The sequence below is a fragment of the Acipenser ruthenus genome, chromosome 30 (genome assembly GCF_902713425.1).
Source record: "Acipenser ruthenus chromosome 30, fAciRut3.2 maternal haplotype, whole genome shotgun sequence".
In the NCBI taxonomy this organism is placed as follows: domain Eukaryota; kingdom Metazoa; phylum Chordata; class Actinopteri; order Acipenseriformes; family Acipenseridae; genus Acipenser; species Acipenser ruthenus.
In genome coordinates, this window is record NC_081218.1 from 3,842,175 (window position 1) to 3,869,357 (window position 27,183).

Below are 27,183 nucleotides of genomic sequence, written 5' to 3' on the forward strand. Positions count from 1 at the left end.
TTTTTTGATTTTTGCTTGGAACACGAAAAAATAGTCGTTTTAAAAAAGTTAAAACGCCGCCACAAAATGCCCCCCAGGCGGTCGGAAAAGCTTTGATATTCGGTACATAGTCTGGTAACCTAGCAGCTATGTCGTTTGATTAGTTGAACTCTGGGAGATGTCATTAGCTCATTTTTCTGCTGAATATCACTACAATAATAAATAGGTAGTCTAGTGAAAAAAAGGTAACATTATTTATAATCACGTTCTTAGCTATCTTCTACTAAAAACGTTCTTATCTCACGTAGGCAAAACTTGCTACAGGAGCTTATGCGCAAATTTGCGGGTGTTTACGGTAGCCTAATACTTACTGAAAGAATGCGCCTATTTGCGTAATGGTACGGTATCTGTCTGTGGACGTTGGGACGTTGGGGGCGGAGACGGAGACGTAGACTAAGATGGCGATGCCCAGTTGAAAGTCATGTTTGTTAGTGAAGCGTGTCTATTTATTTCAAGTGTGTAAAATAATCAGTTAAAAGAACACTTTTAATGAACCGTTAAGTTCACAATGGACTTGTGTGTCAGGAATGTATAGTGCTAGATTCTGGTGCACACAACGAGGCAGTGTGATCTTAATTACAGTGCTGTCTCATCATTGATCATTTGCTAAAGATTAATCCTAAATTATAGAAACATTTTTTTTGTTGTTGTTATTAGCTGCAGTAAGTGTACTATATTCAAACGAGGTAGCTAACATAGCGATGCAATAATTTGATAAGGTATACAGACAGTGTTTTTTGTTCGACTCCAAAATTCGTGTAATCTTACTGTTTAACAGAAGTAATCTCCGAATTGTTAAATACACATTTCTTTACATAATGGAGCAAGATCAACAGCAGATACGAAATGTAAGTTTGTATTTTTTTGTAATTCAAGTGCAATAAATAGTACCAGGCTGTACACGGGCGCACGCGTTATAATGTGACCCATTCGATGGGTGCATCTTTATCAAAAAATAAAAAAAAATACACTACAGTAAAAACTCAGTTAGGAACACCTTGGCAACGGAGGATGTTTGTAAGTGAAATGTCTATAACTCTGAAAACGAGTTTTCAATGTTTTTAATAAATGTGCACACCTGTTATCTGGTGAACAAGGGTATAGCGTAGTGTAATTCGATTACTTATAACGCCAGTGTATTTCCACAGGGACTGTACAAGCACTAACTTAAACATTGCTATTACAGTATTAAGCTTTGGACTTTGCTTTTCCCAATGCAATGATGTCCATTGTGGAGTCTCGACACATACCCAGAAGAAATAAATTATTATATTTGTTAGGCTAATAATATTGACCAGTAGTTCCATAAATTATTGAGAAGTTTCTGCAAAACGTGATCTCTTTAGAACCAAATAAGAATTCTTAAAGTGGTAGATCTATTCTGGAATTGTCCAAACTTTCTGCAGTTCTAGAATGGGAGGATGAAGCACTAGTGATCTTTTTCAAGTCACCCTGACCTTCACACTGATGATACCAGTGCTGTTAAATCCATCAGTCTTTTGACTCGGAGTGCTGATGGATGTAAGGGCAAGTTGATGCAGTCATGCATTTCCAAGAAGGGGCCTCCCAATGTCCAGAGATTGTTTTGAACAGTAAACATGCACATGAATAACTGTTATATTTGCAATACTGTTGTTTTCTGCATGTAGTTACCATCTCTGTGTTTTTCCAGTTGCGTGATTTTCTCCTGGTCTACAACAAGATGACAGATATCTGCTTCAGCCGCTGTGCGAGTAACCTGAATTATAGGACGCTCACCATGGATGAGGTCAGGCTTCCTTCAAATAAGACATTCATTTAAAAGAGGGTTAAGTTTGCTTGTCATGGTGTTTAGGAAAAGTAATTGGTTGGAAACTTACAAGCGGCCAGACTGAAACCATCTCCAAAATGACTGAATCCCAGGTAGCCAAGGTGTTTGATTTGGGGTTACCTTTGCTTGTCATGAAATTCCTCTCCTTGCCATTCAGTGCCCACTAAAACTCTTCAGTTAATAAAGTCCTGCACCCACCGATTCTTAAATTCCCACCATTAGGATTAAAACATGGCATGCTTTTATTTTTCCCCCCACACCCTTTTAAATGTAATCGTTTCTCTCTCTGTTTCTTTCCCATCCCAGGAGAGCTGCCTGGATAGCTGTGCCGGGAAGCTCATTCGTTCCAATCATCGTCTGATGGGAGCCTACGTGAAGCTAATGCCGACCATCGTGCAACGTAGACTGGCTGAGTATGAGAAAAAGGCTGGAGAATTACCACAGGCTGCAGAGGGTACCTCTCTGCCCGACTCGAATGCCCCACTGCCCACCCAGCAGAGTAACCTCCAACCTGCAGACACAAACCAACAGGCTCCTATCACACCGCCATCAGAAGATATTCAAGTGACTGCATCCCCTAGGAGCTAGCAAACAAGCATGACTGTTGGCATAGGTTCTGCAGATTATGCACAGTCCTGCCGAAGTGACTGTGTATTCTGGAATGCATGGTTAGAAAGACAATGTCTTTAATACCTCTTTTGCTATAGTGGTGGGCAATGATATGAAAATATTATTTGGATATCATGCATGTATTTTGATATTGAAAGTCTTCCATAACACAGATATAGTCACGCAATTGAGATATATATATATTCATTAACATAACAGATATTAACTTCGTGGTGGTTTGCGTCATAATATCCATGGAGAAAAACAAGGTCTTGTTATCTTTTATGATTCCTTCATTATGATATTGCGGTATGGAAATTATTATTGCTATCGAACAATATCAATATCGATGTCATATCAAAATATCGCTACTGGTGGGAGTTGCATCCATGGCGCAATAGTATAATCCTAGCTCTGACTTTATCTTGGTAACAGCAAAAAACACGGGTTTATGGAGGGATACTAAATGGAATAAAAAGGTCAGTATTACCTGATTAAAGAGCAAGTAGCAGGGTTCTGAAAAAATATAGCATGACACGTCCCCACGTGTTGCTACAACTGTTCAAATAACGTACCTGTCATTGGAAATAAAATTGTTAATGAGGTAATCAATACATTGCAGGCTTATTCATTTAAATAAAATTGTTGAACCATCTCATTTATTTATTTATTATTGTATGAAACTGAAGACAATCCTGTATGAAGAGAAATGAAAGCTAACTTACTTTAAGCAATGTAGTGTGTTGTGTTTAGCATAGGCTGTGTTCACCCACTTTAAACACTCAAAAAGACCATGTTTATTTAGTTTTCATCCCATCATGTAAAAGCGAGACTGGTTGGAATTATTCTCCAGGTTTTTTTTTTTTAAATTTATGTAGTTTTACATAAGATTTGTGATTGATGGGTGCAAATCATTTTGAGAAGTGGTGCTAAACTGTTCTGAAACCCTGCCACAGCACCATATTTGACCCCTGATTAAAAAATTAAGTTCCTTTCCAGTTGTACCCAGTGGGTCGACACGCTTTGACCCGGGTCGAGCGAGACAAATCGTGAAATAACAAGCAGCCAATTCTGCGCGAAGGTTTCACTTCCGCAAGGAACGTTTCTGTTTATTCTGTTTAGCCATATTTGTGTTGCTTGAGCATGAGCCAGATTGCAGCAGGGATGAAGACACATTTACTCTCATCAGCATGTGGGCCGATGGTTCAATCCAGAGAAGATGGGATGGAAGCGTCTGTAACAAGCTGCTTCCAGGGCATTGATACACGCGTTGTGTACTTGCGTCTGTCACCCAGGTCAGCCCTGCTTTATCAAAAGCAGTGTGAAATCACAAACCTGACCCACATGATAGTGGGTCCTGACCCGGGTAGAGTCCTACCCAGTAGTACATGCCAATGTGAAAGGGGCTCTAGTGATTTCTGACAGCCGGACAATATATTATCTAAACTAAACTGAACATTTTACATTTGTGTAAAATTAAACTGAATGAGATACAAACTTTGAATGAGTATAGATTTTCTGACTGTATAAATATTGTGTTGTTTTTAAGTGCGTAGTATTGCAGGTATAATTAACAGAAACAATCATTGATAACAAAGGAAATGTCCAGGTTCTGGAATTTTAATGGGCTGTAATGTGAAAAGTATTCCTTGTTATAATATATATCTGTTATAAGGAACCCCATTAAATTCCCACACGAATCCTGTAAGGAACCCAATAAGAATCCCATGATAAACCAATAAGAATTGCTTGGAAACCCCATGGTTTGTGAGCAATGTGATTTTCATGGGTCCCAGTTCACCTTGGGAATCCCATAAGGGCTGTTCAGTCAAATCAGAATGCTCCTGTATTACAGCAGCTGGGGGCTATATAAGTGTCAAGCTCTCACAGCTCAGCCCTTTGGAAATGCCAGCATTGACCAGCGCTGGTGCAATGTGAGTGCTGGTGTTGGTCATGCTGTATTACTGGGTGAGGAGATCAGTAATGCAGAAGATATTGTCCCATTCCACAGTCAATGACTCGAGTTGCTGTGCACCTGTCCTGTGGTTATACTATGCATTTGCCATGGTTTTTTAAAAATTATTATGAATGCTTTACCATACTAATCTTTACCATGCTTCCACTGTGCGTTACTATGCTTTGCTATGGGCCTTTTAAGGGGAACCTGTAAAATTATTTAATTAACATTTCCATTTCCTAAACCCTACGGGTCCCAGCCTGTTAGCAGTGCTAGAATCGTCAGGGAGGGGTCTTTATAGACCCGCATATTTACGACAGCAGTGCCTTGTAGTACCATTTTTCTTCACTAGATGTCAGAAAACCCACATGTAAGTCATTTATTCTGAAGAATATATATATATATATATATATATATATATATATATATATATATATATATATATATATATATATATATTAGCTCAAAGAGCCAGCTGTCCAACGTTTCAATATGTTGTACATATCTTTCTCAAGGGAGCCTGTGTTTGAATCCAAACATTGGAGGTATTTCTAGATTTTTGACGGCATGACAACTACTTGTTATTGTTTTTATTCAAATCCATGATTTATTCTTACATGATGTAATGGTGTTCTATATATTGTGACATCATTTTTACTTCTATCTTTGAATCTGTATTAATTCCAATTAACACTACTTTACATAAACTTATATTTTTATTATGTCATGCAATGCTGGTTCTGAGGATCAGTCTAGATTTGGCCTCCCCAGCGCATCAGCATGCACAACTTTTGAATGAATTTTGTTTATTTATTTAAATGTTATATATTTATTGAAGTTAATTAGTTCATTCTTTTCTGTTGAGTCCCGCTGGCATAATCGTGTTCAGTCTATTTATCCATTTACTTTCTTTTATTCTTCTATATGTCGCATTGTCTAATTTGAGCTGTTCTAATACTACAAACTTTACATCATTTATGTCATGTCCCTGACTGGTGAAGTGCTGTACTATTGGTTCATTCATTTTTTTATTTCTAATTAACGAAAGGTGGTTCTGAATTCTTTTATATAAAGTAGTTCCAGTCTCTCCAACATATTTGATTTCATCACATTTTTCACAGGCTATTCCATAAACAACATTGCTATTTTTACAGTAGGTATTAGTTTTTAGTGGATATGTGGTGTTCTTATGTTTAATTATATTTTTACGTTTGTCTATGTGTTTACACACCTTACATCTACTAGTGCATATGTTAGTAGAACCTATTTTGTCAATTATTCTTTTATGTTTACTGTGAACTAAAATATCACCTAAATTAGCTTCTCTTTTGAATGCTACAACTGGGGCCTTAAGAAATACTTTTTTTAATTTTTCTGAATTATGTAGAATCCGCAAGTGTTTCCAAACTATCTTAGAAATATTGGGCAAAAGTTTAGAGTAAGTCATTACTAATGGGACTCTTTTGACCTTTTTATCTCTATTTTTATAATCTAGTAGATCATCTCTTTTTAGTTTATCCACTTTTCTTAACTCCGTCTCTATAATTCTTTCTTTGTATCCTCTTTTTTTAAGATTTGTTTTTAATACATTTCTTTGTTTTACATAGTCACTTTCTTTTGAGCATATTCTTCGTATTCTTATTCCTAGACCCTTTGGGATTGCCCTTTTAGTGTGTATCGGATGTGCAGAGGACATGTGTCAATTGAACCTTCTTCAAGTTTTACTATGGTATCTAAAAATTCTATTTCTTTCCTTGTCCATCGAAGGTCCACCTTAATATTACTGTGTATTTCATTTGCCATTTTATGAAACTGGAAAAGAGATTCTTCTCCATGTGTCAAAACCCCAAAAATATCATCTACAAACCGAATGTATTCTAAAGGTTCTCTTTCTGATTTTCTAAGTAATTGTTCTTCCCATTTCCCCATGTATGTACTGGCAAAATGCATTCCTAATTTAGATCCTATTGCGGTACCATCGTTTTGTTTGTAATTCTTATCAACAAATGTAAAATAACTGTTTTCTAAAACTATGTTGATCATGTTCAGTACCTCTGCTGTAGGTATTGATTTATCTAGTCTATTATTTAGTGCTTTTTGACAAGCTTCTAAAGTTTCTTTACGAGGGACACTTGGGTACAAGGATTTTACATCCATGCAAAATAAAATTGTATTCTCTGGAAGGTTGTGTTTTATTGATTCAAGTCTTTTTAAAAATTGTGTTGTATCCTTAACATAGCTTGGTAATTTCTCAACGTGCGACCTAAGTTGTTTTTCTGCTATTTCAGCTATTATGTGTGTTGGATTATCAATCGTGCTGACTATCATTCGCATAGGGTGATTTTCTTTGTGCATTTTAGGATATATATAAATAATTATGGGGTGCTAGTTTCTCTTTTTTGTCTGATTTACACAAATGTCTGGTTGATATACCGGTAAATAAAAAAAATACAAATCATATTTAATCTATAAATTATTGCATTATTGGGATATTTAATTATTATTTTTTTACTATAAATGATCATACATTGATCACAATACCTTGTGATTATAAACCGTTAATATTACTATTCTGAAAATATCACATATATGTTTCCATTTAACACATGTCGTAAAAAAAGCAAATCTATTTACCAAAAGGATCCTAATCATTGTTTGAGAAAGTATCTTTGATCTCTACTGCCACACAACCGTAGTGACGGGATGTGTTTTACCCTGATTTTAAACATTGCATTCAGAGGGGGGTGAGATCAACGCTAACCTGATATAAGAAAAAATTAAATGCAAGGATTACACCAGTGTTGAGCAAGCAACTATAAAATCCCACCTAATACTCTTATCATCCCTGAGCGATCTCCTACTTTCATTTCAGATGTGAGGTCCGTGTCTTTGATGTGGCCACAGGATAAAGCACTGTGGCAGAGATAGGGTTCATTTTTACTGGACAATGCCGGTAATGGAACTTAATTAAGAAAATCAAAGAAGGCAGCAGTGCAGCAAACACCAAGACAATAACTGGAGCTGTACTGTCGGAGAGGTCTTTATCATCATTTGCATGTGCAGAATGCCAGTTAGGAGTGATGCTGATGGGTCACCTCCCAGCTGACATTCCTTAAGCAATTGACTGAGCTCTATAAAGGACATGAAAGGAAGGCTATCATTGTAACACTGGAATGGATTTTTAGGAAAAGGCATAATGATGTCGTTATATTCTCTGACTCCATGGCATCCTCCATTGAAACGCTGTTTTTCTAAATCTAGACAGGATTTAATGTATGAAATCTTACAATAATATAATAGCATGTTCCACAGTGCCATTCTATACTAGAGTCAGGTTATCACAAGTTACTCCAGATAGAGGCACGTCTACACAGGTCTCCACCCTCGTCACAGCTGAGAAATACTCCACGGAGTACAACTGCAGTAGGTACTGCAAATTACTTACAATGAACTATAAATTAACTACAGCAAGCAATTAGTAAAGGCTCATAACAGAGTGAAGGGGGATGGAATAGGTGTCAGGTTATCAAGTAAGGCATTGCAAATGGAAACCAAGACCCCTTTAGGAAAAAGTGAGGTTAAAATGATTATCAAAGACAATATATGCGGGCAGCAGTGTGGAGTAGTGGTTAGGGCTCTGGACTCTTGACCGGAGGGTCGTGGGTTCAATCCCCAGTGGGGGACACTGCTGTTGTACCCTTGAGCAAGGTACTTTATCTAGATTGCTCCAGTAAAAACCCAACTGTATAAATGGGTAATTGTATGTAAAAATAATGTGATCTCTGTATAATGTGAAATAATGTATAATGTGATACCTTGTAACAATTGTAAGTCGCCCTGGATAAGGGCGTCTGCTAAGAAATAAATAATAATAATAATAATAATATGCATATGGAAAACAACATGGGGTAAGGAAAGGAAGACATGTATGTAAGATTAATCCATTGATCAATAATACATATTGGTAGGAATATTAGCAGAGAGGAAGTTACACGAAGCAGATGAAGAGAGTCCTTGAAGTCCTATTGATTAGGGGCAAATACCCGACGTGTGAAACCTGTAACGAATATGAAAGAATAGAATATGACTTAATTATATGTGGTAAAGATAAAGAGGAAAGGAAACTGCTGTTACAAAATATGGGAAAGTACTGGCTACAGCAACAACTAATTGAGAAATATAGAAAAGTATCTTTAAATGTATTAACAATACAATACAATACAATACGTTGCAAAACAGTTCTTGTTTGTTTGTTTCTTTAATGACCAGTAGTAGACAGTTATAAGGATATTAATGGGCTTGAAGACAACGTTGTTTGTTTTGATTTAGTCTTGAGTTTCCACAACACTGAAAAGGTTGACAGTGATCACAGATAGCAAGATAGTACCTGTTGCACACTTCCATTAGTTACACAGGGTCTCAGAGGTGCAGTTTGAAAGAATCATGTTCTAGGGTTAAAGAAAGCTGTTTGCTAGCCATGCTTTTAGACTCTTGCGCTTCCTGGATCATGTCACCTGGCGGGTGACATTGACTCTGCCTTTTCTGTCATTAACCAACCAGCTCCTTATGACGGCTTTCAGACAGTAACAGAAAAATTGTGTAAATAGTAAAATGTACCCAATATTAAAGATGTTAAGCAGCCCTGGCCGGTACTGTACAGCTTCTGGCAGTGATGATGGATGCATGAGGTCAGCTGTCCACCCTGCTACTGTCAGTGTCCCTCATACAGGAAGTGGCTCTCTCCTCAGCTGTAACCTGCGCCAGCCTGGAGATCCTGCCAGCGCTTCAAACGATGAGCAAACTTCCCCTGCCGCCCATCCACACCCACCCTGCTCCGGAAGGCAGGGAAGCAGGGGAGCAGGGGCCAGGACTCTCCTCACTGAGCTAGCAGCTGCCAGGGAGCTGGGGGCTGGGTGGGGCTTAGGCACTGCATACCTAATGGGATTCAGCCATTCAGTGACAATGCAGTGGTGCTGAGGGCTGGTGTGAAAAATAACATAAAACTCATCACAATTCTACAGTAGAAATAGAAGAAACCAAGTCACCCAGCAAAGAGGAAATGCTTGTAGAAGGCACTGTTGGGTAGCACCTGATAGAATAGAAAGAGACAGAGGAATAGAAAGAGACAGTGGAATAGCAAAGTGATTGTAACGTGATTATGAAGCGTGTGGTTTCAGATATTGCGGTTGCAATCCATTGCATATAAATTACATTTTAGAACATTAATACATAAGTTTAGTTCAGCCAGGGTGTCCTTGGCTCACTGTGCAACAGCGACCCCTGTAGTCTGGCCGGGCGCCTGCAGGCTTGCCTCCGACGCTGTAGCTCTTGGGCGGCTGCACAGTGTGTCTGCAGTGTGAAAAGAAGCGGTCGGCTGACAGCATACGCTTCGGAGGACAGCGTGTGTTCGTCTTCGCCGCTCCCGAGTCAACACAGGGGTGGTAGAGGTGAGCCGAGCTTAAAAATAATAATTGGATATTCTAAATTGGGAGAAAAATAATACAAAATAATTGGTAACCACTAAATTAAAAAAAAAAAAAAGTAATGTTAGTTACTAGTTTCAGTAAGGTATTACTTTGTAACTACTTACAGTTACTTCTCAGACACAGCTTACGTTTTACAGAGTTTTTTTTTCAGTTTGGTCAGACTGCAGCTCGAAAAAGTCTTTAAGATGATTTGAGAAGCGTGTTCGTGTGGCATGTAAGGTTTGACTTAGAGAGGTTTACCACAGAGAGGTCTGGTAAAGCATAGGGAAGCATTGTAAAGCACAGAGAGGTCTGGTAAAGCATAGGGAAGCATTGTAAAGCACAAGAGAGGTCTGGTAAAGCATAGGGAAGCATTGTAAAGCACAGAGAGGTCTGGTAAAGCATAGGGAAGCATTGTAAAGCACAGAGAGGTCTGGTAAAGCATAGGGAGGCATTGTAAAGCACAGAGGCGTGGTAAAGCATAAGGAAGCATTGTAAAGCACAGAGAGGTCTGGTAAAGCATAGGGAGGCATTGTAAAGCACAGAGGTGTGGTAAAGCATAGGGAAGCATTGTAAAGCACAGATAGGTCTGGTAAAGCATATGGAAGCATTGTAAAGCACAGAGAGGTCTGGTAAAGCATAGGGAAGCATTGTAAAGCACAGAGAGGTCTGGTAAAGCATAGGGAAGCATTGTAAAGCACAGAGAGGTCTGGTAAAGCATAGGGAAGCATTGTAAAGCACAGAGAGGTCTGGTAAAGCATAGGGAAGCATTGTAAAGCACAGAGAGGTCTGGTAAAGCACAGGGAAGCATTGTAAAGCACAGAGAGGTATGGTAAAGCATAGGGAAGCATTGTAAAGCACAGAGAGGTCTGGTAAAGCACAGAGAGCAATGGACGTGCACGGCCGGTGAGACTAATGGAATTATTTTGCTCGCTAAAACCACTTTCATATTGCTCTGTAGGATTGCATAATTTCCACAGAAGTTTAATTCCAGCTGAAATGTTAATTGAATTGCTTCCTAATGGAGTCTGCTCTGATATCCTGAGCACAGGCACAAACACTTAGATTAATGACAGGATATTTGGTTTCTTTCAGTGGCAATGCTGCAGTGCACATAAATTGATTTCCTTTGGGGCTCAAATATTCTTTAGTTTGCATTACTTTAATCCACATACCTAACATCTGACAGAACACAGTGGAGATTCGAGAGTCTTATAATCTCTATCTCCCTCTGTGCAGGTGGTGCAGAGAAAGAGAGGCTCTTATACTCTCTGAACAGCCTCCCTCTGTGCAGGTGGTGCAGAGAAAGAGAAAGGGAGGCTCTTACACTAGTAACCAATGCAGTAAACTTCAGATCATTTGAAAACGTTTTATTACAATTCACACCGATGAACAAAAAGCAACATCAAAAAAACAGAGACATTAGCATAGTACAAAAAATGTTCAATAAAAGACCAAATATAAATATGTACATCATTTACAACAAAAGTAGTATTTACACAGAAATAGAAAAATCATACATCTTGAGCAGGAATGTGTTCAAGCACAAACTTGTTGATAGAGGAGGGCTGGGTCGCTTGGTTATAGTTTTTATATAACATAGTTTCAAACTGAAGCAGGAAGATAGTCACCTAGTTAGTAACCAAGAGAACTATTAAGGTTAGCTTGAGCAACTGTTAACAAGGGATACACTGCAGTAAGCTGCACAATTCTGCAATATATCTGTGCCATTCGGAGCAGGTAGCTTCACATGTCATTTTAATTGCTGTTTCACATTTTCTATTCAATCATTCAGAGAGGTACTGTGCTCTACTGCTCCCATACTGATTACCTGATCAAGTCCCAGGACTGAACAGCCTTCCACCATTCAAATCATGTGACAATGTCACTTTTCAACTGGACCCACAGGTGTTGAGAGATTACATGATTTGAGTCCTGGCATTTTGGATTCTCCAGACAAGCTCCAAGCAGCTTAAAGCCAGGTAAAGGCAGCTTTAGAGAACGATAATGACTCAATATTGGATCAACTGAACCCAGAAAGACCCAGAATGTTTGCAAACATGCTAAAACAGACAGGGGTGCGCTAAAAAGCAACAGACATTGGAAGTCACTTGACACGACTGTAGAATGAAAACAGATTCCCTGCAGTAGTTTGGGATGAGCAGACGTTCAGCCCACCATGGTTCGTCTCTTCCTACACAACGTTCACCCCACTGGGGGCATCTCATCTAATAGGGCAGAATGAATTGTTTTTTAATGTTCCCTGTGTTATTCCTGATACCTGCTAGACTTCCAGTCACACCCTCTTGTCCTGGTCCCTATGCTAAATCTGAAGTAGTGTCTTGGGTTAACGTTATCTCTACTATTTAGGATTTTCTACCCTTTTTGTTTGTCCATGCTTTTGCCATTGCTATGCTATGCACTTACCATACTTAAACTTCCTGATTCCCTCTAGTGGACAAGCACCATGCTCCCTGACTCCCTCTTACATGTGGAGAATTGATCCGACCCCTTCAATGGCTTCTTTCCTGTCATTAACCAACCAGCTGCTTGCTAAATTGACTGACCTGCCAGCAGCAACATGAACCAGAAGACACGGCTGAGGTGAAATGACCCAGGAAGTGTAACAGATAAGGCATAGAAACTGAGAACTATAAAATGTGTTTCTTTCAAAACTGCACATTTCAGACCTGTGTAGCTCATGGAAGTGCAGCTAGATTTGAATACACAGTGATACACATTCTAGAAGACAAAATTCTGTAATATTGACGAGAATTACTTTTTAATTCTAAATATTGTTCACAATAACTGGTTTTAGCCTCACAATTAGTTTTACGCATACGTTTAAGAAGCAAATGCGCTCCCCTGGACACCCCTACAAGATGCCCATCAAAGTGCACTTCTTGTAGGGTAGGGTGAAAATAGAGACCCAGGCTCTGTTTGCCTTTTATGAGAGAACACTACAAAACATATTACCCTGATAAGCAAATCTCACTTGAAATAAAATTGATTTTAAAAATGAACCTTACCAATATAGGTGCCCCACTGGTAGTTAATATTTCTCGGTTGAATTTTTCAAAATACAGGTTTTAAAACTAAATATAAAAAACGCTCTGAAATTAAACAAGCAGGGCCTCTAGCAGTGCTTAATGGCTTCACACACCTACTTCACACAGCAGAGTGTTGGCTTTCAAACACGCGGGGTCAAGCTAGCAGTAAAGCATGCCTGCCTGTTTCAATCCTGCACGGATGTCAGTTTCTTGACCAGTAAAGCACCATCCAACCACAGGTCCACGTGCGGAAGCAGCACAGCTTGATCACAAAAAAAATACAAAACAGTTAAAGCCCTAACTATGCGTAACACTTGCTAGCTACCTGCAATTACTAATGAGGAACCAGATACATCTCCCATCAGTTGTGAAACGTACATCCTGGGTCTGTCAATGGCAGATTCCTCAGTCAGAAACTCTTTCTGAACGGGTGTGTGCTAGCAACATGACTGGTGTCTGCGGTCCCCGCTACCCTGCCTGCCTGCCTGCCTGCCTGCCTGCCTGGCAGGGGTGCTCACACCTCCAGCTCCTCCCAGTCCGGGCAGTGGAAGTGGTTGAGTTTCTCACGCTCCAGGTTGGAGATATCCACTTTGGGCACCTCGGGGCCCTGCATCAGGAGCTTCTTCTCGGGGAGGGATGCAGAGGTGGGTGGTGGCAGGGCTAGCTCGATCTCCTCAGGTTTGGGCAGGTTTCTGATCAGATTGATGTACTCGCGTTGGTTGTTGATGCTCTCGTCGGGCGGGCTGTGTTGACAGTCCTTTCTCCGGCGATGATGACGGACGATCAGAAAGACGCAGAGAGAGATGACCAGGACTGCTAGCACTGACAGCAGGATGATGATCAGATACAGGGTGCCCCTGGAGCCTGGAGACAGAGACAAGAGTACAAGCACAGAGGCTTCGGTCAAAATACTCCAAAGTGTACCTTTCAAGTTTCTAAATAAACAATCTTCCTTACTTGAAGTTGCTGAAATGAAATACGTGCTGTTTTTATTTCTAGTTGTATTTCTTTTGAAAATCGAGTAATGTAAGTACCTTCAGAGCTCACATTCTCCTCTTCTCCATACCTTTCTAAGCTGTATGCAATCACTGAGTGCTTCCTACTGGAATTCCTCAAATACTGATTTTAAAATTGAGAAGTGCTTTCCCCTGAGCCCAGGAGCTGCTCTTCAGTGTAAGGATGCGATTGCTGCCTACTGTATAAGAGAGCATGACTTTAAAGTCTACTTTGGTTATATAAAGTGACAGCCCCTTATACATCTTACTAGTAAACTTAAAAACGTTCCCACAGTAAAAGCACAGCAAAGTTTAATAAAGCACAGTGAAAGCATGGGAAATCATAGGTAAGCATTGTAAAGCATAGAGAGGTATGGTAAAGTATAGCAAGCATTGTAAAGCACAGAGAGGTGTGGTAAAGCATAGGGAAGCATTGTAAAACACAGAGACGTATGGTAAGGCATAGGGAAGCATTGTAAAGCACAGAGAGGTGTGGTAAAGCATAGGGAAGCATTGTAAAGCACAGAGAGGTGTGGTAAAGCATAGGGAAGCATTGTAAAGCACAGAGAGGTGTGGTGAAGCATAGGGAAGCATTGTAAAGCACAGAGAGGTGTGGTGATGCATAGGGAAGCATTGTAAAGCACAGAGAGGTCTGGTAAAGCATAGGGAAGCATTGTAAAGTACAGAGAGGTGTGGTAAAGCATAGGGAAGCATTGTAAAGCACAGAGAGGTCTGGTAAAGCATAGGGAAGCATTGTAAAGCACAGAGAGGTCTGGTAAAGCATAGGGAAGCATTGTAAAGCACAGAGAGGTCTGGTAAAGCATAGGGAAGCATTGTAAAGCACAGAGCGGTATGGTAAAGCATATTAATACACATGGCAAACCAGGGTAAACTATAGCAAATGCATATTATAACAGTGGGAAAAGCATGAGCAAACTGCAAAATGAGCATCCAAAACTACTGTGGTAATATATTTACACAGGGAACATATATTATTATTATTATTATTATTTATTTCTTAGCAGACGCCCTTATCCAGGGCGACTTACAATCGCAAGCAAATACAAATACATTCAAGGATCATACATTCATATATGTAATGCTGCTGAAAGCTACTTAGTAGATATTCCCCTCTGGCGACGGGTTACACAGCGTGGTTTTCTTTGTGTAACTGAAGGCAGATCTGTGAAATCCACCCAAATGTTTTAATACACATTGAAATGTAATCGTTGAGGGATTATTACTAGAGTGAGGTATTTCACATGGTGTATGAACTTTTGATGACACACCTGTATTGGCCTGTTTTAGTTCTGAGGAACGGAATGAATACTGCAATAAATCACTATCTGTTTTTTTTTTACATTACCAAATATTTTACCCCCGTTTTTCAATTTAGAATGTCCCCAGTTCCCCCACAACAGCTCAGGTGAACTGCAGGTCCTCCAATCCCCCAAGCCAATTCCCTCTCAGAACCAGGAGGAGTGAGATTCTGGCCAGTAGGGGCGCTGTAGCATGGGGAGGTCCTATGGGAGCGCCAGAGTCAATGCAGTGCTGTCTGTGGAATCCGTAATCAATTTGCCTAGAGGAAACCCAGCCTGGCTGGAGGTATCCTATCGGTATGCAGCATGCAGTTCAGTCCTATCCAAGCCTGGCTGTTGGAATTAGTTCCAGTGAATCAGAAACTATCTTGTCCTGTAGGCATCTTAAGTTAGGCACACTGAGGTTAGGAATTTCTTTTAGCTGCTTAATCAAATAGTTAGAGATAAAGAATATACAAGGCTTACATTCAAAGGGTTAAGGTAACACAAGGAATACAGTCTAGTCTAGTTTCAGTACACTGTGGATAACCACAGGACAGCACGGAGGCAGTCTTGTTGGTAAGAACGCTCACTTCTTGTTTTCTCAGTCCTCGTGATTTTCGACCTGCTTCCCTGTTTGAGGTTCCAGACTCCAAACCCTGGAGCAACTCAAACTGAATTCAAGCGTGAGACTCATGAAACGGTTTGGGGTTCCTATGTTTTCTTTGTAAATCTGTATACTGTAGATGTTAAAACAATCATTTATTCATTATTGATTGCCATGGCTTTTGCGAGTCTCAATTAATCATTCATTGATCGATGAAGTGCTCTATTCTGTGCCCCACCTTTATTATATTATATTATATTACTTGTGCATGCATGTTCCCATTGTAGCTAAAGACTTTTGAAGGCGTTGTTGCTTTTTGCTTTTTCTATGTATAATAATAAGCACAGACATTTTCAGTTGGATTTCGTGCAGTCTACACGTTAAGTTTGCTTCTTGTTTTCTCAGTGCATTGATCACTGTCCATTATTACCTCTCTGACAGTCCATTCGCAGGTTGCACCTCTGAAGTCTTAAGGCCAGGAGATCCCAGGCAACTTTCAGCAACTGTTTTTAAGGCACCTTTTTAAAAAGCTAGTTGTAGGGGGCTATGGCAGGGCAGAAGCCCTGCATGTGAAAATAGTGTGTGTGTGGGAATGTAAGGTTGGCAGGGATGGGGTTAAATCCATCTCTGCCAACAATCACAGGTGTGGTCATTCCCCAGTTAGGTAAATGAGGGCTAATTGGGGAATGGCCACATGTATAAAAACATTGTTTGGTGTCAGAATGGGATAGCGCCCCCTAGAGACTCAGAACAGCCATCTCCCAATTAGCACTCAATTACCTAATTGGGGAATGACCATACCTGTGATTGTTGGTACAACTCCCCTAATAAACCTGTTTGAAAATGTCACCTACAACTGCCTGAAATGAATGTGAACATGACTGTGGTGCCCTGTTCTAAACAGGCATCTCCTTGGCCTACCTTGGCAGTGCGCTCCATGGCAGGGGTCCTTCAGGCTCATGCAGTCCTTGCCTTCGTAGCCCTCGGGACAGGCACACAGATAGCCACCTTCGGTGCTCTGGCACAGCGACTCCTGCTGGCAAGGGTTGGAACTGCACAGGTCCAGCACCACCTACAGGACAAACAGCAGGATTGATTACTTTTTATTTGTTTGCTATCCAGGAAAATCCTATTAAGATGTAGCATCACATTTTAAAACAATACCTGGAAACAGATTGGAAACAGACAAGGGTTAAATGAGTGCTAAGCAAGTGCTAGTCCTATTATCTCCTATTAGCTCTATTAACAATAACATTATAAATGGTCCGCTTCTCACCTCTTGTGCTGAACTTCTAGTTATTCAGAAAATGCAGTCGATCAGATGGCAGCTAGACAACTGGAGTTCATCTGAACTACAACACATCCATAGCTATTAAACACTCAACAGTGCTGTGACAGAGATCAAATGATTCTTGGTGTTAGATCTCCCTCCTGACCTGCGAGGGCGCTGTGTAAAGGGAACAGAGTACCCTGGACCAAATGGCACGACAGTTTATTCCCAGGGTTAAGTGGAAGTCGGCCATCTAGAAAGGGTGCAGAGCTACAGTACACAAACTCAATGACCCGGACGGGAAACGGCGTGGCATCTGCAGATTGGAAACTGTGGAAACTGTGCTGTGAAACGGGAGTGTTTTGTTTGTTGTTAATGATACTGTTTGTAATTGAATACTGTTTGTAATTATTTGGACTGTTATCATTTGGACTGTTATTATTCAGTGCCAAATACACTTAATAAATACTGCTGGTATTGTAAGGTAAGTTAGCTACAGGGACCACAGCATCAGACACTGCATATTAAAGCTGATGCAGGGACATGCAGTGCTGAAGTGAAGTGCTGTGGGAGTCTGCAGACTGTATAATGGCTTCTCCTTTGTGGGGAGCTCAGCGCTGTTTTTAAGCCACAGTTATTACCAGAGAGATGAGGCTACTTAACCTCTACGATGTGGATTGCTTTTAAACAGGGTCGCCTAGCAACCTGTCGCTGCTTCACTTTATTTTATAGAGCAGGGGCTCTGGGACTGAGACAGCACTGGCAGTCTGGGGGCCTGTCAAAGCTGCAGCCTTCTGTGCGTTCATTCACAAGACAATTCAGAGCTCTGTTTAACCTTTCTATACCTTGTCACCCTGCATTGGAGGAGTTGAAACGTAGGTATCCACTATGACAGTATCCTTTATAAAAGTGTCCCATAGTAAAAGCCAAGCACAGTGTAACAAAGCACAGTGAAAGCATTGTAACACCCAGAGGGATATGGTAAACCATACTAAAAACATGGAAAACCATGGTAATGCATAGCATAACCACGGAGAAAGCATGTGAAAACTGCAAAATTTACCACGGTACAAAATTACAAGGCATATTTACAATGTGGGGAATAATTAGAGGAGGTTATACAGAGTCTAGACGCGCTCTGTGAAAATGTGTGTACTGTATCAATGTGAATATTGGTGTGGTTTGGCACAGTTACATAAGCCCTCTAGCCTTTAATTAAATTGCTTGTATTGCTTCAGTGTACAGATTTAGTTTTTTAAGCAGAAGTCAAAACTTAATTAATGTTTATATTATATATATATATATATATATATATATATATAAATAGAAGTCTCCTCCAGTGAGAAATCCCATCAAAGGAGAAACTAAGACAGCAACTTCCGTTTCAATTAAGTCCAAAGCCCCAAGGAATTTTGGATGGCATAAGGAATGCCATTTGATGTACTTTGAACTCTAATTGTAAGAATAACCGAATTCTATGGTAGTTGTAAAATGTTTTGTGTTAATTGATTGCTGACCCCCACAAATATTAGTGCTGCTTTGTACTTTGTAATATGTGTGAGTGAATGACCACCACAAACTTATAATGACTGTTATTCATGCTATTTAGCCATTATTATGTTTACCGTGGTTTTAAATATGTTTAAAGACTATTGCTTGTATTGAGAATTCCTTGGGGCTTTGGACTTAATTGAGTTGCTGTCTTAATTTCTCCTTCGATGGGATTTCTCACTGGAGGAGACTTCTATTTATATATATCCCAGGATGAGGTACCCTGGCATCAACATTTTCTACAATATATACACACACACACACACACACACACACACACACACACACACACACCACACAAACACACACACACACACACCACACAAACACACACACACACACACCACACAAACACACACACACACACACACACACACACCGTCTCAGGTGGAAGGCTCTCTCTGGGAGCTGAACTAGGTGTGGGCTGCAGGTTTCAACAAGAGTGCGTGGCTAAAAAAACGCAATCCCATATTGACAACCCAGAAAGAGAAAACAATAAATCAGCCACTCAGCGTCCACAAAGCCCAGCCTGTACTGTGCCTGAGCTATTAAAACACCACATCAAGCCAAATATAGGAACACTACAAGAAACATCCCAAATTCAATGACAAACGTTTCCACTGGGAGTCTTTGTCAATGTCAATGCCTCCCTACACATTGATGGAAACAGGAAACTGTTCCAGGTAGTGCCTCCTTCAGCCTACTTGACTCTACTGGACTAAATCCATTCTATACATGTAAGAACCGAACATACTTTTGCTTTTGCACTATAGTTACAATGGCATGAACTCATTTCTCCATGCACTTATGTGCGAATATAAACACATGCACTTATCGATCAATGCTAACAAGCAGAAACAAATCTGGAGGAAAAGCTGTTTTTTTGCTCCTATATTACAGTATGCTCTTGTATCTTTACTTCCTTCCTGTGTTTGTTACAACAGAGGCCCATAGGAACCTATGTGTGGTCAGGAGATGGGGCTCCTAATACCTGTAACACAGGAAGGAAGTGAATGAGGACAGGAAACAAAATACTTTCCACAAATCTATAGTGTTGTGGCCGGCTGCTGTATCTATACACGGTATGTATGGGATCTGTACTGGGAGTATGCTACTAACCTCGCAGTGTTTGCCAGTGAAACCCATTGCACAGTGGCACAGGAATCCAACCTCCAGGTCTGTACAGAGACCTCCGTTCAGGCAGGGGGCGCTAGCACATTCACCCAGCCTGGTCTGGCAGTACAGCCCTGTGTATCTCGGCAGGCAGTGACATCTGTAGCCATGCGGCGAGTCCTGACAAACACACAGGAACCGTCACACAGTGCAAGGATCTCAGTCAGATACATACACCCCCAGTCCAGACCAGGAGTAACAGAGTAAGGGTGTGATTTATGAACAGGCACATTCCTTATATCCACCAAGGCCTGTCCTGCATGTTTGTGTGGTCGGTGGCCACTGAGTGTGTATTTCTCAGGCTCTCTTTACTGTGTCAGGCCCATGAGTGAAGAGTGTTGGACGCGTCATACAAAGAGTGCAAGAGAAAGTATACTCTTAACTTGATTAGAGCAGCCACCGAACACTTAACTGTATTACAAGTCATAAATCTAAATGAAAAAAACTGACATAACTTGTGCTAAAGAATAGTTTTATAAATTAAACGCTCAGAAGGTCAAACTTAGCAAAATTATGCAGAACTGGTGGAAACTTGGTAAGAAGATTCTTCAAGTTAGCTATAGAAACCTTTGGGCTGGTAGCTTCGTCAGGATATGAAGACAGCACTGGTATGATGAAGGTACCAGCCGCAATCTGTGTCTGCTTGAATTATTTTCAGTTTTAAAGAATTGGGTTTAGTCTATTTCTGCAGAGAGCTGCTCCTTTAAGTGGACGGGTATTTCATCTCAGCAGTGTCTTCATGAAGACTGCAAGTCGTGTCAGACATTACAGGAAGCAGCTGGTTGGTAAATGACAGCCATGAATACTCTGAAGGGCGAGTAAAATGAACAGACTGCCTAAGGGATGCAGACTGTGAGATCTAGCAACCCGCAGTGGTATCCGATAGCATCGTGTCTTTTTCAAAGCTGAGATCTGCATGACAGGTAAGATTTCACAAGCTCGACCACCTGGAGGAGCAGCACCCTCACTGCCCCAGCACACATACCCCTCACTGCCCCAGCACACATACCCCTCACTGCCCCTCACTGTTACACATACCCCTCACTGCCCCAGCACACATACCCCTCACTGCCCCAGCACACATACCCCTCACTGCCCCAGCACACATACCCCTCACTGCCCCTCACTGTTACACACATACCCCATGCTGCCCCTCACTGTTACACACATACCCCACACTGCCCCTCACTGTTACACACATACCCCACACTGCCCCTCACTGTTACACACATACCTCACACTGCCCCCCATGCTGGCACTCTCCAGGGCAGGGATCGTTCCCTGCAAAGAAACAAGCAGACAGGCACGTCAGTGACCAGGCACCCGCACCCCGAGAAGGGATCCTTCACCTACAGCATGTGGGACCTTATGACATACAGGCATCTCCAGCATTAAAAAAAGCATTCAATTCACTGTATACAAAATACAGGTCTAACATGCAGACAGATGGACAGCTGTCTTCATACGCCCCCAGACTGTGATGCTCTCAATAGCTTGTGCTGAGGTACGTCCATCACAATTGAATAAATACTCATCACTATATGCGACACACACACGTCTACACCAAATTGTGATAAGGAATGTCCTGTTCATTCTAAATGGATACGTGCTTCAGACAGACAGTCTTTGTCACTCTTACATTTTGACATATCTAAGACGCACTTCACAGTGCAGTATAAGGACGTGGGGAAGCAGTATGTGCACCTTGTATCCTGTATACACACCCAGTCCAGGTGCAGATCAAATAGAATTGCATGTCTAATTATGATGCCACTGTGGAAGGCTTCTTGTCTGCTTCACTGCACTGTGAGTTCTGGACTAGCTCCCTGTTGTGAATGAAAGGAGGATCAAATGAAAATGTCCAGAGTATAAGGGTACCCCTGTGTAAGCAGCAGCGTGAGTGTTTTGGCTTGTCAGGTTTGCTACTCACGCATGTCACAGTTCTGTCCGCTCCACCCTGGAGCGCAGTCACAGAAATATCCTCCAATGAGATTCCTGCAGGCCAGCGCGTTCACACACAGCTGCAGCTCACACTCATCAGCGTCTGGGAGCAGAGGAGAGGGGGTTCGTTACGGAGGTACGGGACAGCACTGACTGGGTCACACACTCTGCAGGCCTGCAATTCAACTGGCTTTTAATTGATTGTATTTTAATTTTGTGATCAAAACAATAGGTTAAGATTTAAAAACATAATACATAATAAAACTTATTATAAACTTTTTTTCAATGTCTAGTTGAAATGTTTGTGACTGAATTTAAGTTTTTTTGTATTTCTAATTTCCTATTGTAGATCAAGGAAAATCAATAATGTACAAACACGTTTGGTGCAAATCTAAAAACATATCATGGACACCTGTATATTATTATTTTTTGTATTTGCAACTTTGATTTGTTATCAGAAGAAGGTGAACAAAAAAGCATTTTGGGATTTTCTCCAAGGAAGCACTGCAATGGAAATTTCACATTTATTTAATTATTGGATCTACAGAATCTAATACTCTCAATAACGTATGTTAAATAACATTAACGTCAAGATTCAGATATAAGGAATAATGTGTTATATACGTATGGATGTAAATCATGTCTTTTCAGTGCAGCACAGGGGATTGAGGCCCTGTCTCATTAGTTACCCAGCTGGCAGGTCTTGCCAGTCCACTGTGGTGGGCAGCTGCACTGAAATCCATTGTGCAGGTCCTGGCAAGTCCCTCCGTGGGCACAGGGGCTGGGCACGCACTCGTCTGTGTCTGCAGGGGCAACACAGATCAGCATGATCAGTGACACAGGAGAGACACAGCAACATGATCAGAGACACACAGGAGAGACACAGCAACATGATCAGAGACACACAGGAGAGACACAGTAACATGATCTGAGACACACAGGAGAGACACCAGCAACAGCATCAACACACACAGGAGAAACACCAGCAACAGGATCAGAGACACACAGGAGAGACACAGCAACATGACCAGAGACACACAGGAGAGACACAGTAACATGATCTGAGACACACAGGAGAGACACCAGCAACAGCATCAACACACACAGGAGAAACACCAGCAACAGGATCAGAGACACACAGGAGAGACACAGCAACATGATCAGAGACACACAGGAGAGACACAGCAACATGAACAGAGACACACAGGAGAGACACAGCAACATGATCTGAAACACACAGGAGAGACACCATGAACAGCGTCAACACACACAGGAGAAACACTAGCAACATGATCAGAGACACGCAGGAGAGACACAGCAACATGATCAGAGACACACAGGAGAGACACCATGAATAGCATCAACACACACAGGAAACACCAGCAACATGATCAGAGACACACAGGAGAGACACCGCAACATGATCAGAGACACGCAGGAGAGACACCAGCAACATGATCAGAGACACACAGGAGAGACACAGAAACATGATCAGAGACACGCAGGAGAGACACAGCAACATGATCAGAGACACACAGGACAGACACAGCAACATGATCAGAGACACACAGGAGAGACACCGCAACATGATCAGAGACACGCAGGAGAGACACCAGCAACATGATCAGAGACACACAGGAGAGACACCGAAACATGATCAGAGACACGCAGGAGAGACACCGCAACATGATCAGAGACACACAGGAGAGACACCAGCAACATGATCAGAGACACACAGGAGAGACACAGAAACATGATCTGAGACACACAGGAGAGACACAGCAACATGAACAGAGACACGCAGGAGAGACACAGCAACATGATCAGAGACACACAGGAGAGACACCAGCAACATGACCAGAGACACACAGGACAGACACAGTAACATGATCAGAGACACGCAGGAGAGACACAGCAACATGATCAGTGACACGCAGGAGAGACACAGCAACATGATCAGAGACACACAGGACAGACACAGTAACATGATCAGAGACACACAGGAGAGACACAGCAACATGATCAGAGACACGCAGGAGAGACACAGCAACAGGATCAGAGACACACAGGAAACACCAGCAACATGATCAGAGACACACAGGAGAGACACCGCAACATGATCAGAGACACGCAGGAGAGACACCAGCAACATGATCAGAGACACACAGGAGAGACACAGAAACATGATCAGAGACACACAGGAGAGACACAGTAACATGATCTGAGACACACAGGAGAGACACCAGCAACAGCATCAACACACACAGGAGAAACACCAGCAACAGGATCAGAGACACACAGGAGAGACACAGCAACATGACCAGAGACACACAGGAGAGACACAGTAACATGATCTGAGACACACAGGAGAGACACCAGCAACAGCATCAACACACACAGGAGAAACACCAGCAACAGGATCAGAGACACACAGGAGAGACACAGCAACATGATCAGAGACACACAGGAGAGACACAGCAACATGAACAGAGACACACAGGAGAGACACAGCAACATGATCTGAAACACACAGGAGAGACACCATGAACAGCGTCAACACACACAGGAGAAACACTAGCAACATGATCAGAGACACGCAGGAGAGACACAGCAACATGATCAGAGACACACAGGAGAGACACCATGAATAGCATCAACACACACAGGAAACACCAGCAACATGATCAGAGACACACAGGAGAGACACCGCAACATGATCAGAGACACGCAGGAGAGACACCAGCAACATGATCAGAGACACACAGGAGAGACACAGAAACATGATCAGAGACACGCAGGAGAGACACAGCAACATGATCAGAGACACACAGGACAGACACAGCAACATGATCAGAGACACACAGGAGAGACACCGCAACATGATCAGAGACACGCAGGAGAGACACCAGCAACATGATCAGAGACACACAGGAGAGACACAGAAACATGATCAGAGACACGCAGGAGAGACACCGCAACATGATCAGAGACACACAGGAGAGACACCAGCAACATGATCAGAGACACACAGGAGAGACACAGAAACATGATCTGAGACACACAGGAGAGACACAGCAACATGAACAGAGACACGCAGGAGAGACACAGCAACATGATCAGAGACACACAGGAGAGACACCAGCAACATGACCAGAGACACACAGGACAGACACAGTAACATGATCAGAGACACGCAGGAGAGACACAGCAACATGATCAGAGACACGCAGGAGAGACACAGCAACATGATCAGAGACACACAGGACAGACACAGTAACATGATCAGAGACACACAGGAGAGACACAGCAACAGGATCAGAGACACACAGGAGAGACACCAGCAACATGATCAGAGACACACAGGAGAGACACCAGCAACATGACCAGAGACACACAGGACAGACACAGTAACATGATCAGAGACACGCAGGAGAGACACAGCAACATGATCAGAGACACGCAGGAGAGACACAGCAACATGATCAGAGACACACAGGACAGACACAGTAACATGATCAGAGACACACAGGAGAGACACAGCAACATGATCAGAGACACACAGGACAGACACCAGCAACATGATCAGAGACACACAGGAGAGACACCAGCAACATGATCAGAGACACACAGGAGATACACAGCAACATGATCAGAGACACACAGGAGAGACACCACCAACATGATCAGAGACACACAGGAGAGACACAGCAACATGATCAGAGACACACAGGAGAGACACAGCAACATGATCAGAGACAGACAGGAGAGACACCACCAACATGATCAGAGACACACAGGAGAGACACAGCAACATGATCAGAGACACACAGGAGAGACACCAGCAACATGATCAGAGACACACAGGAGAGACACAGCAACATGATCAGAGACACACAGGAGAGACACCAGCATTGGCTTCCTTCATATTTTATTATACTGTTATTTATAAGAAAGCAATAACATACAACAGAGTGTTCAAATATGGTGCAGTTAAACAGCCTGGACCATATTTGAACACTCTGGATGTGTTATTGCTCTTATAAAATGGCATTTTATAAATTCTGTTAAATGAACGAATACAAACATTAAGGTATATGGAATAGATTTTTACATGTTTATCACTGTAAGTCTGCACTGTAGCGTTGCTGTTTTCCTGTGGTTATACAAGGCTTTCCCCATAGTGTATTATTAATGTGCTATACCACACATCTCTGGGCTTTACCATGCTTACTGTGCTTTATTATACTTTGCTACGCTTTTACTGTGGCAAACTTTTAGAAGGGGTCGTCCCAGACTAGTGCTAATCAGGTTAAACTAGGAGCTTGTTGCTGTAGTTCAATCATGTGGGCATTGCCCTGTGTACAGTACACAGCAGGCAGGTTTTTATAGTAATGTCACGCATATATACAGAACAGCCATGCTGATGCACCTCTCCTGTATACAGAACGTTTACACTGTAGTCTCTAATCCGATCAACACCGTACATTTCCTTTCCTAACCCGGCTGCTAAAGGCATCCCGCCGAAAATAATCTATGAATATATTTCTACAGGATTTGTATTTCTAGGGGACAATAGCTGGGTCCAGTCTTGGTTTGTGGTTTATTATTATTATTATAATTTTATTTCTTAGCAGACGCCCTTACCCAGGGCAACTTACAATTGTTACAAGATATCACATTATTTTTACATACAATTACCCATTTATACAGTTGGGTTTTTACTGGAGCAATCTAGGTAAAGTACCTTGCTCAAGGGTACAGCAGCAGTGTCCCCCACCTGGGATTGAACCCACGATCCTCCGGTCAAGAGTCCAGAGCCCTAACCAATACTCCACACTGCTGCCCATCATCCATAACTATTAAACACTCAATAGAGCTGAATTTTGAAATACTAAAAGAAAATTAAGTTTAATGACAAACTGGAAGCGTTGGTTTCTGTTTTGTTTTTTTGTTTTTTTTAACTATCAACACTGTTATCTGCTCTTCAGCTGCCCCTATATCTAATCATACTGGGTTTTGTATTTGCTCTTATTAGGACTGAAGTCATTGTATTTTGTATCTTGCTCTTAATTGTACGGCAATTCTTGAGATGTATTTTTTGTATACAACTGTAAGTCACCCTGGGTAAGGGCATCTGCTAAGAAATAAATAATAATACAAATAATAACGCCCCCCCCCCACTCCCCACCCCATTAAGAGTTTGGAGAGGTTACCCTCCGTGCAGGTGGGTCCACTCCAGCCCGCAGGACACAGGCACTGGAATCCAGAAGAGTCTTCAACGCAGGTGCTTCCATTAGCACAGGGGCTGGACAGACAGGCATGCTCCACTGAAACACACACACACACAGCCTTCAAACACACACACACACACACAGCAGCTGAACAGCAAACTCAACAAAAACCGATGCGTAGCTAATT

General features: G+C 41.7%; 2 protein-coding genes across 2 annotated transcripts in view; one reads left to right on the forward strand and one right to left on the reverse strand.

Moving 5' to 3' along the window:
* The first annotated feature begins 416 nt into the window (after positions 1 to 416).
* Positions 417 to 3,116, forward strand: LOC117397733 (mitochondrial import inner membrane translocase subunit Tim10 B-like). The gene is made up of 3 exons (XM_033996566.3): positions 417 to 887; positions 1,712 to 1,807; positions 2,156 to 3,116. The coding sequence occupies exons 1-3, from the start codon at positions 858 to 860 to the stop codon at positions 2,435 to 2,437; spliced, it is 408 nt and encodes a 135-aa protein (XP_033852457.2). The 5' UTR covers positions 417 to 857; the 3' UTR covers positions 2,438 to 3,116.
* An 8,119-nt stretch (positions 3,117 to 11,235) lies between these two features.
* The window catches only part of LOC117397650 (protein jagged-1-like), a 66,403-nt gene continuing 50,455 nt past the window's right edge, over positions 11,236 to 27,183 (reverse strand). Inside the window, exons 8-14 of the mRNA XM_033996434.3 lie at positions 26,979 to 27,092; positions 22,455 to 22,568; positions 21,755 to 21,868; positions 21,059 to 21,105; positions 19,771 to 19,944; positions 16,752 to 16,902; positions 11,236 to 13,794 (exon numbers count right to left, since the gene is read on the reverse strand). Coding sequence (XP_033852325.3) covers positions 13,445 to 13,794; positions 16,752 to 16,902; positions 19,771 to 19,944; positions 21,059 to 21,105; positions 21,755 to 21,868; positions 22,455 to 22,568; positions 26,979 to 27,092 — 1,064 coding nt within the window. The 3' untranslated portion in view covers positions 11,236 to 13,444. The remainder of the gene's footprint in view (positions 13,795 to 16,751; positions 16,903 to 19,770; positions 19,945 to 21,058; positions 21,106 to 21,754; positions 21,869 to 22,454; positions 22,569 to 26,978; positions 27,093 to 27,183) is intronic.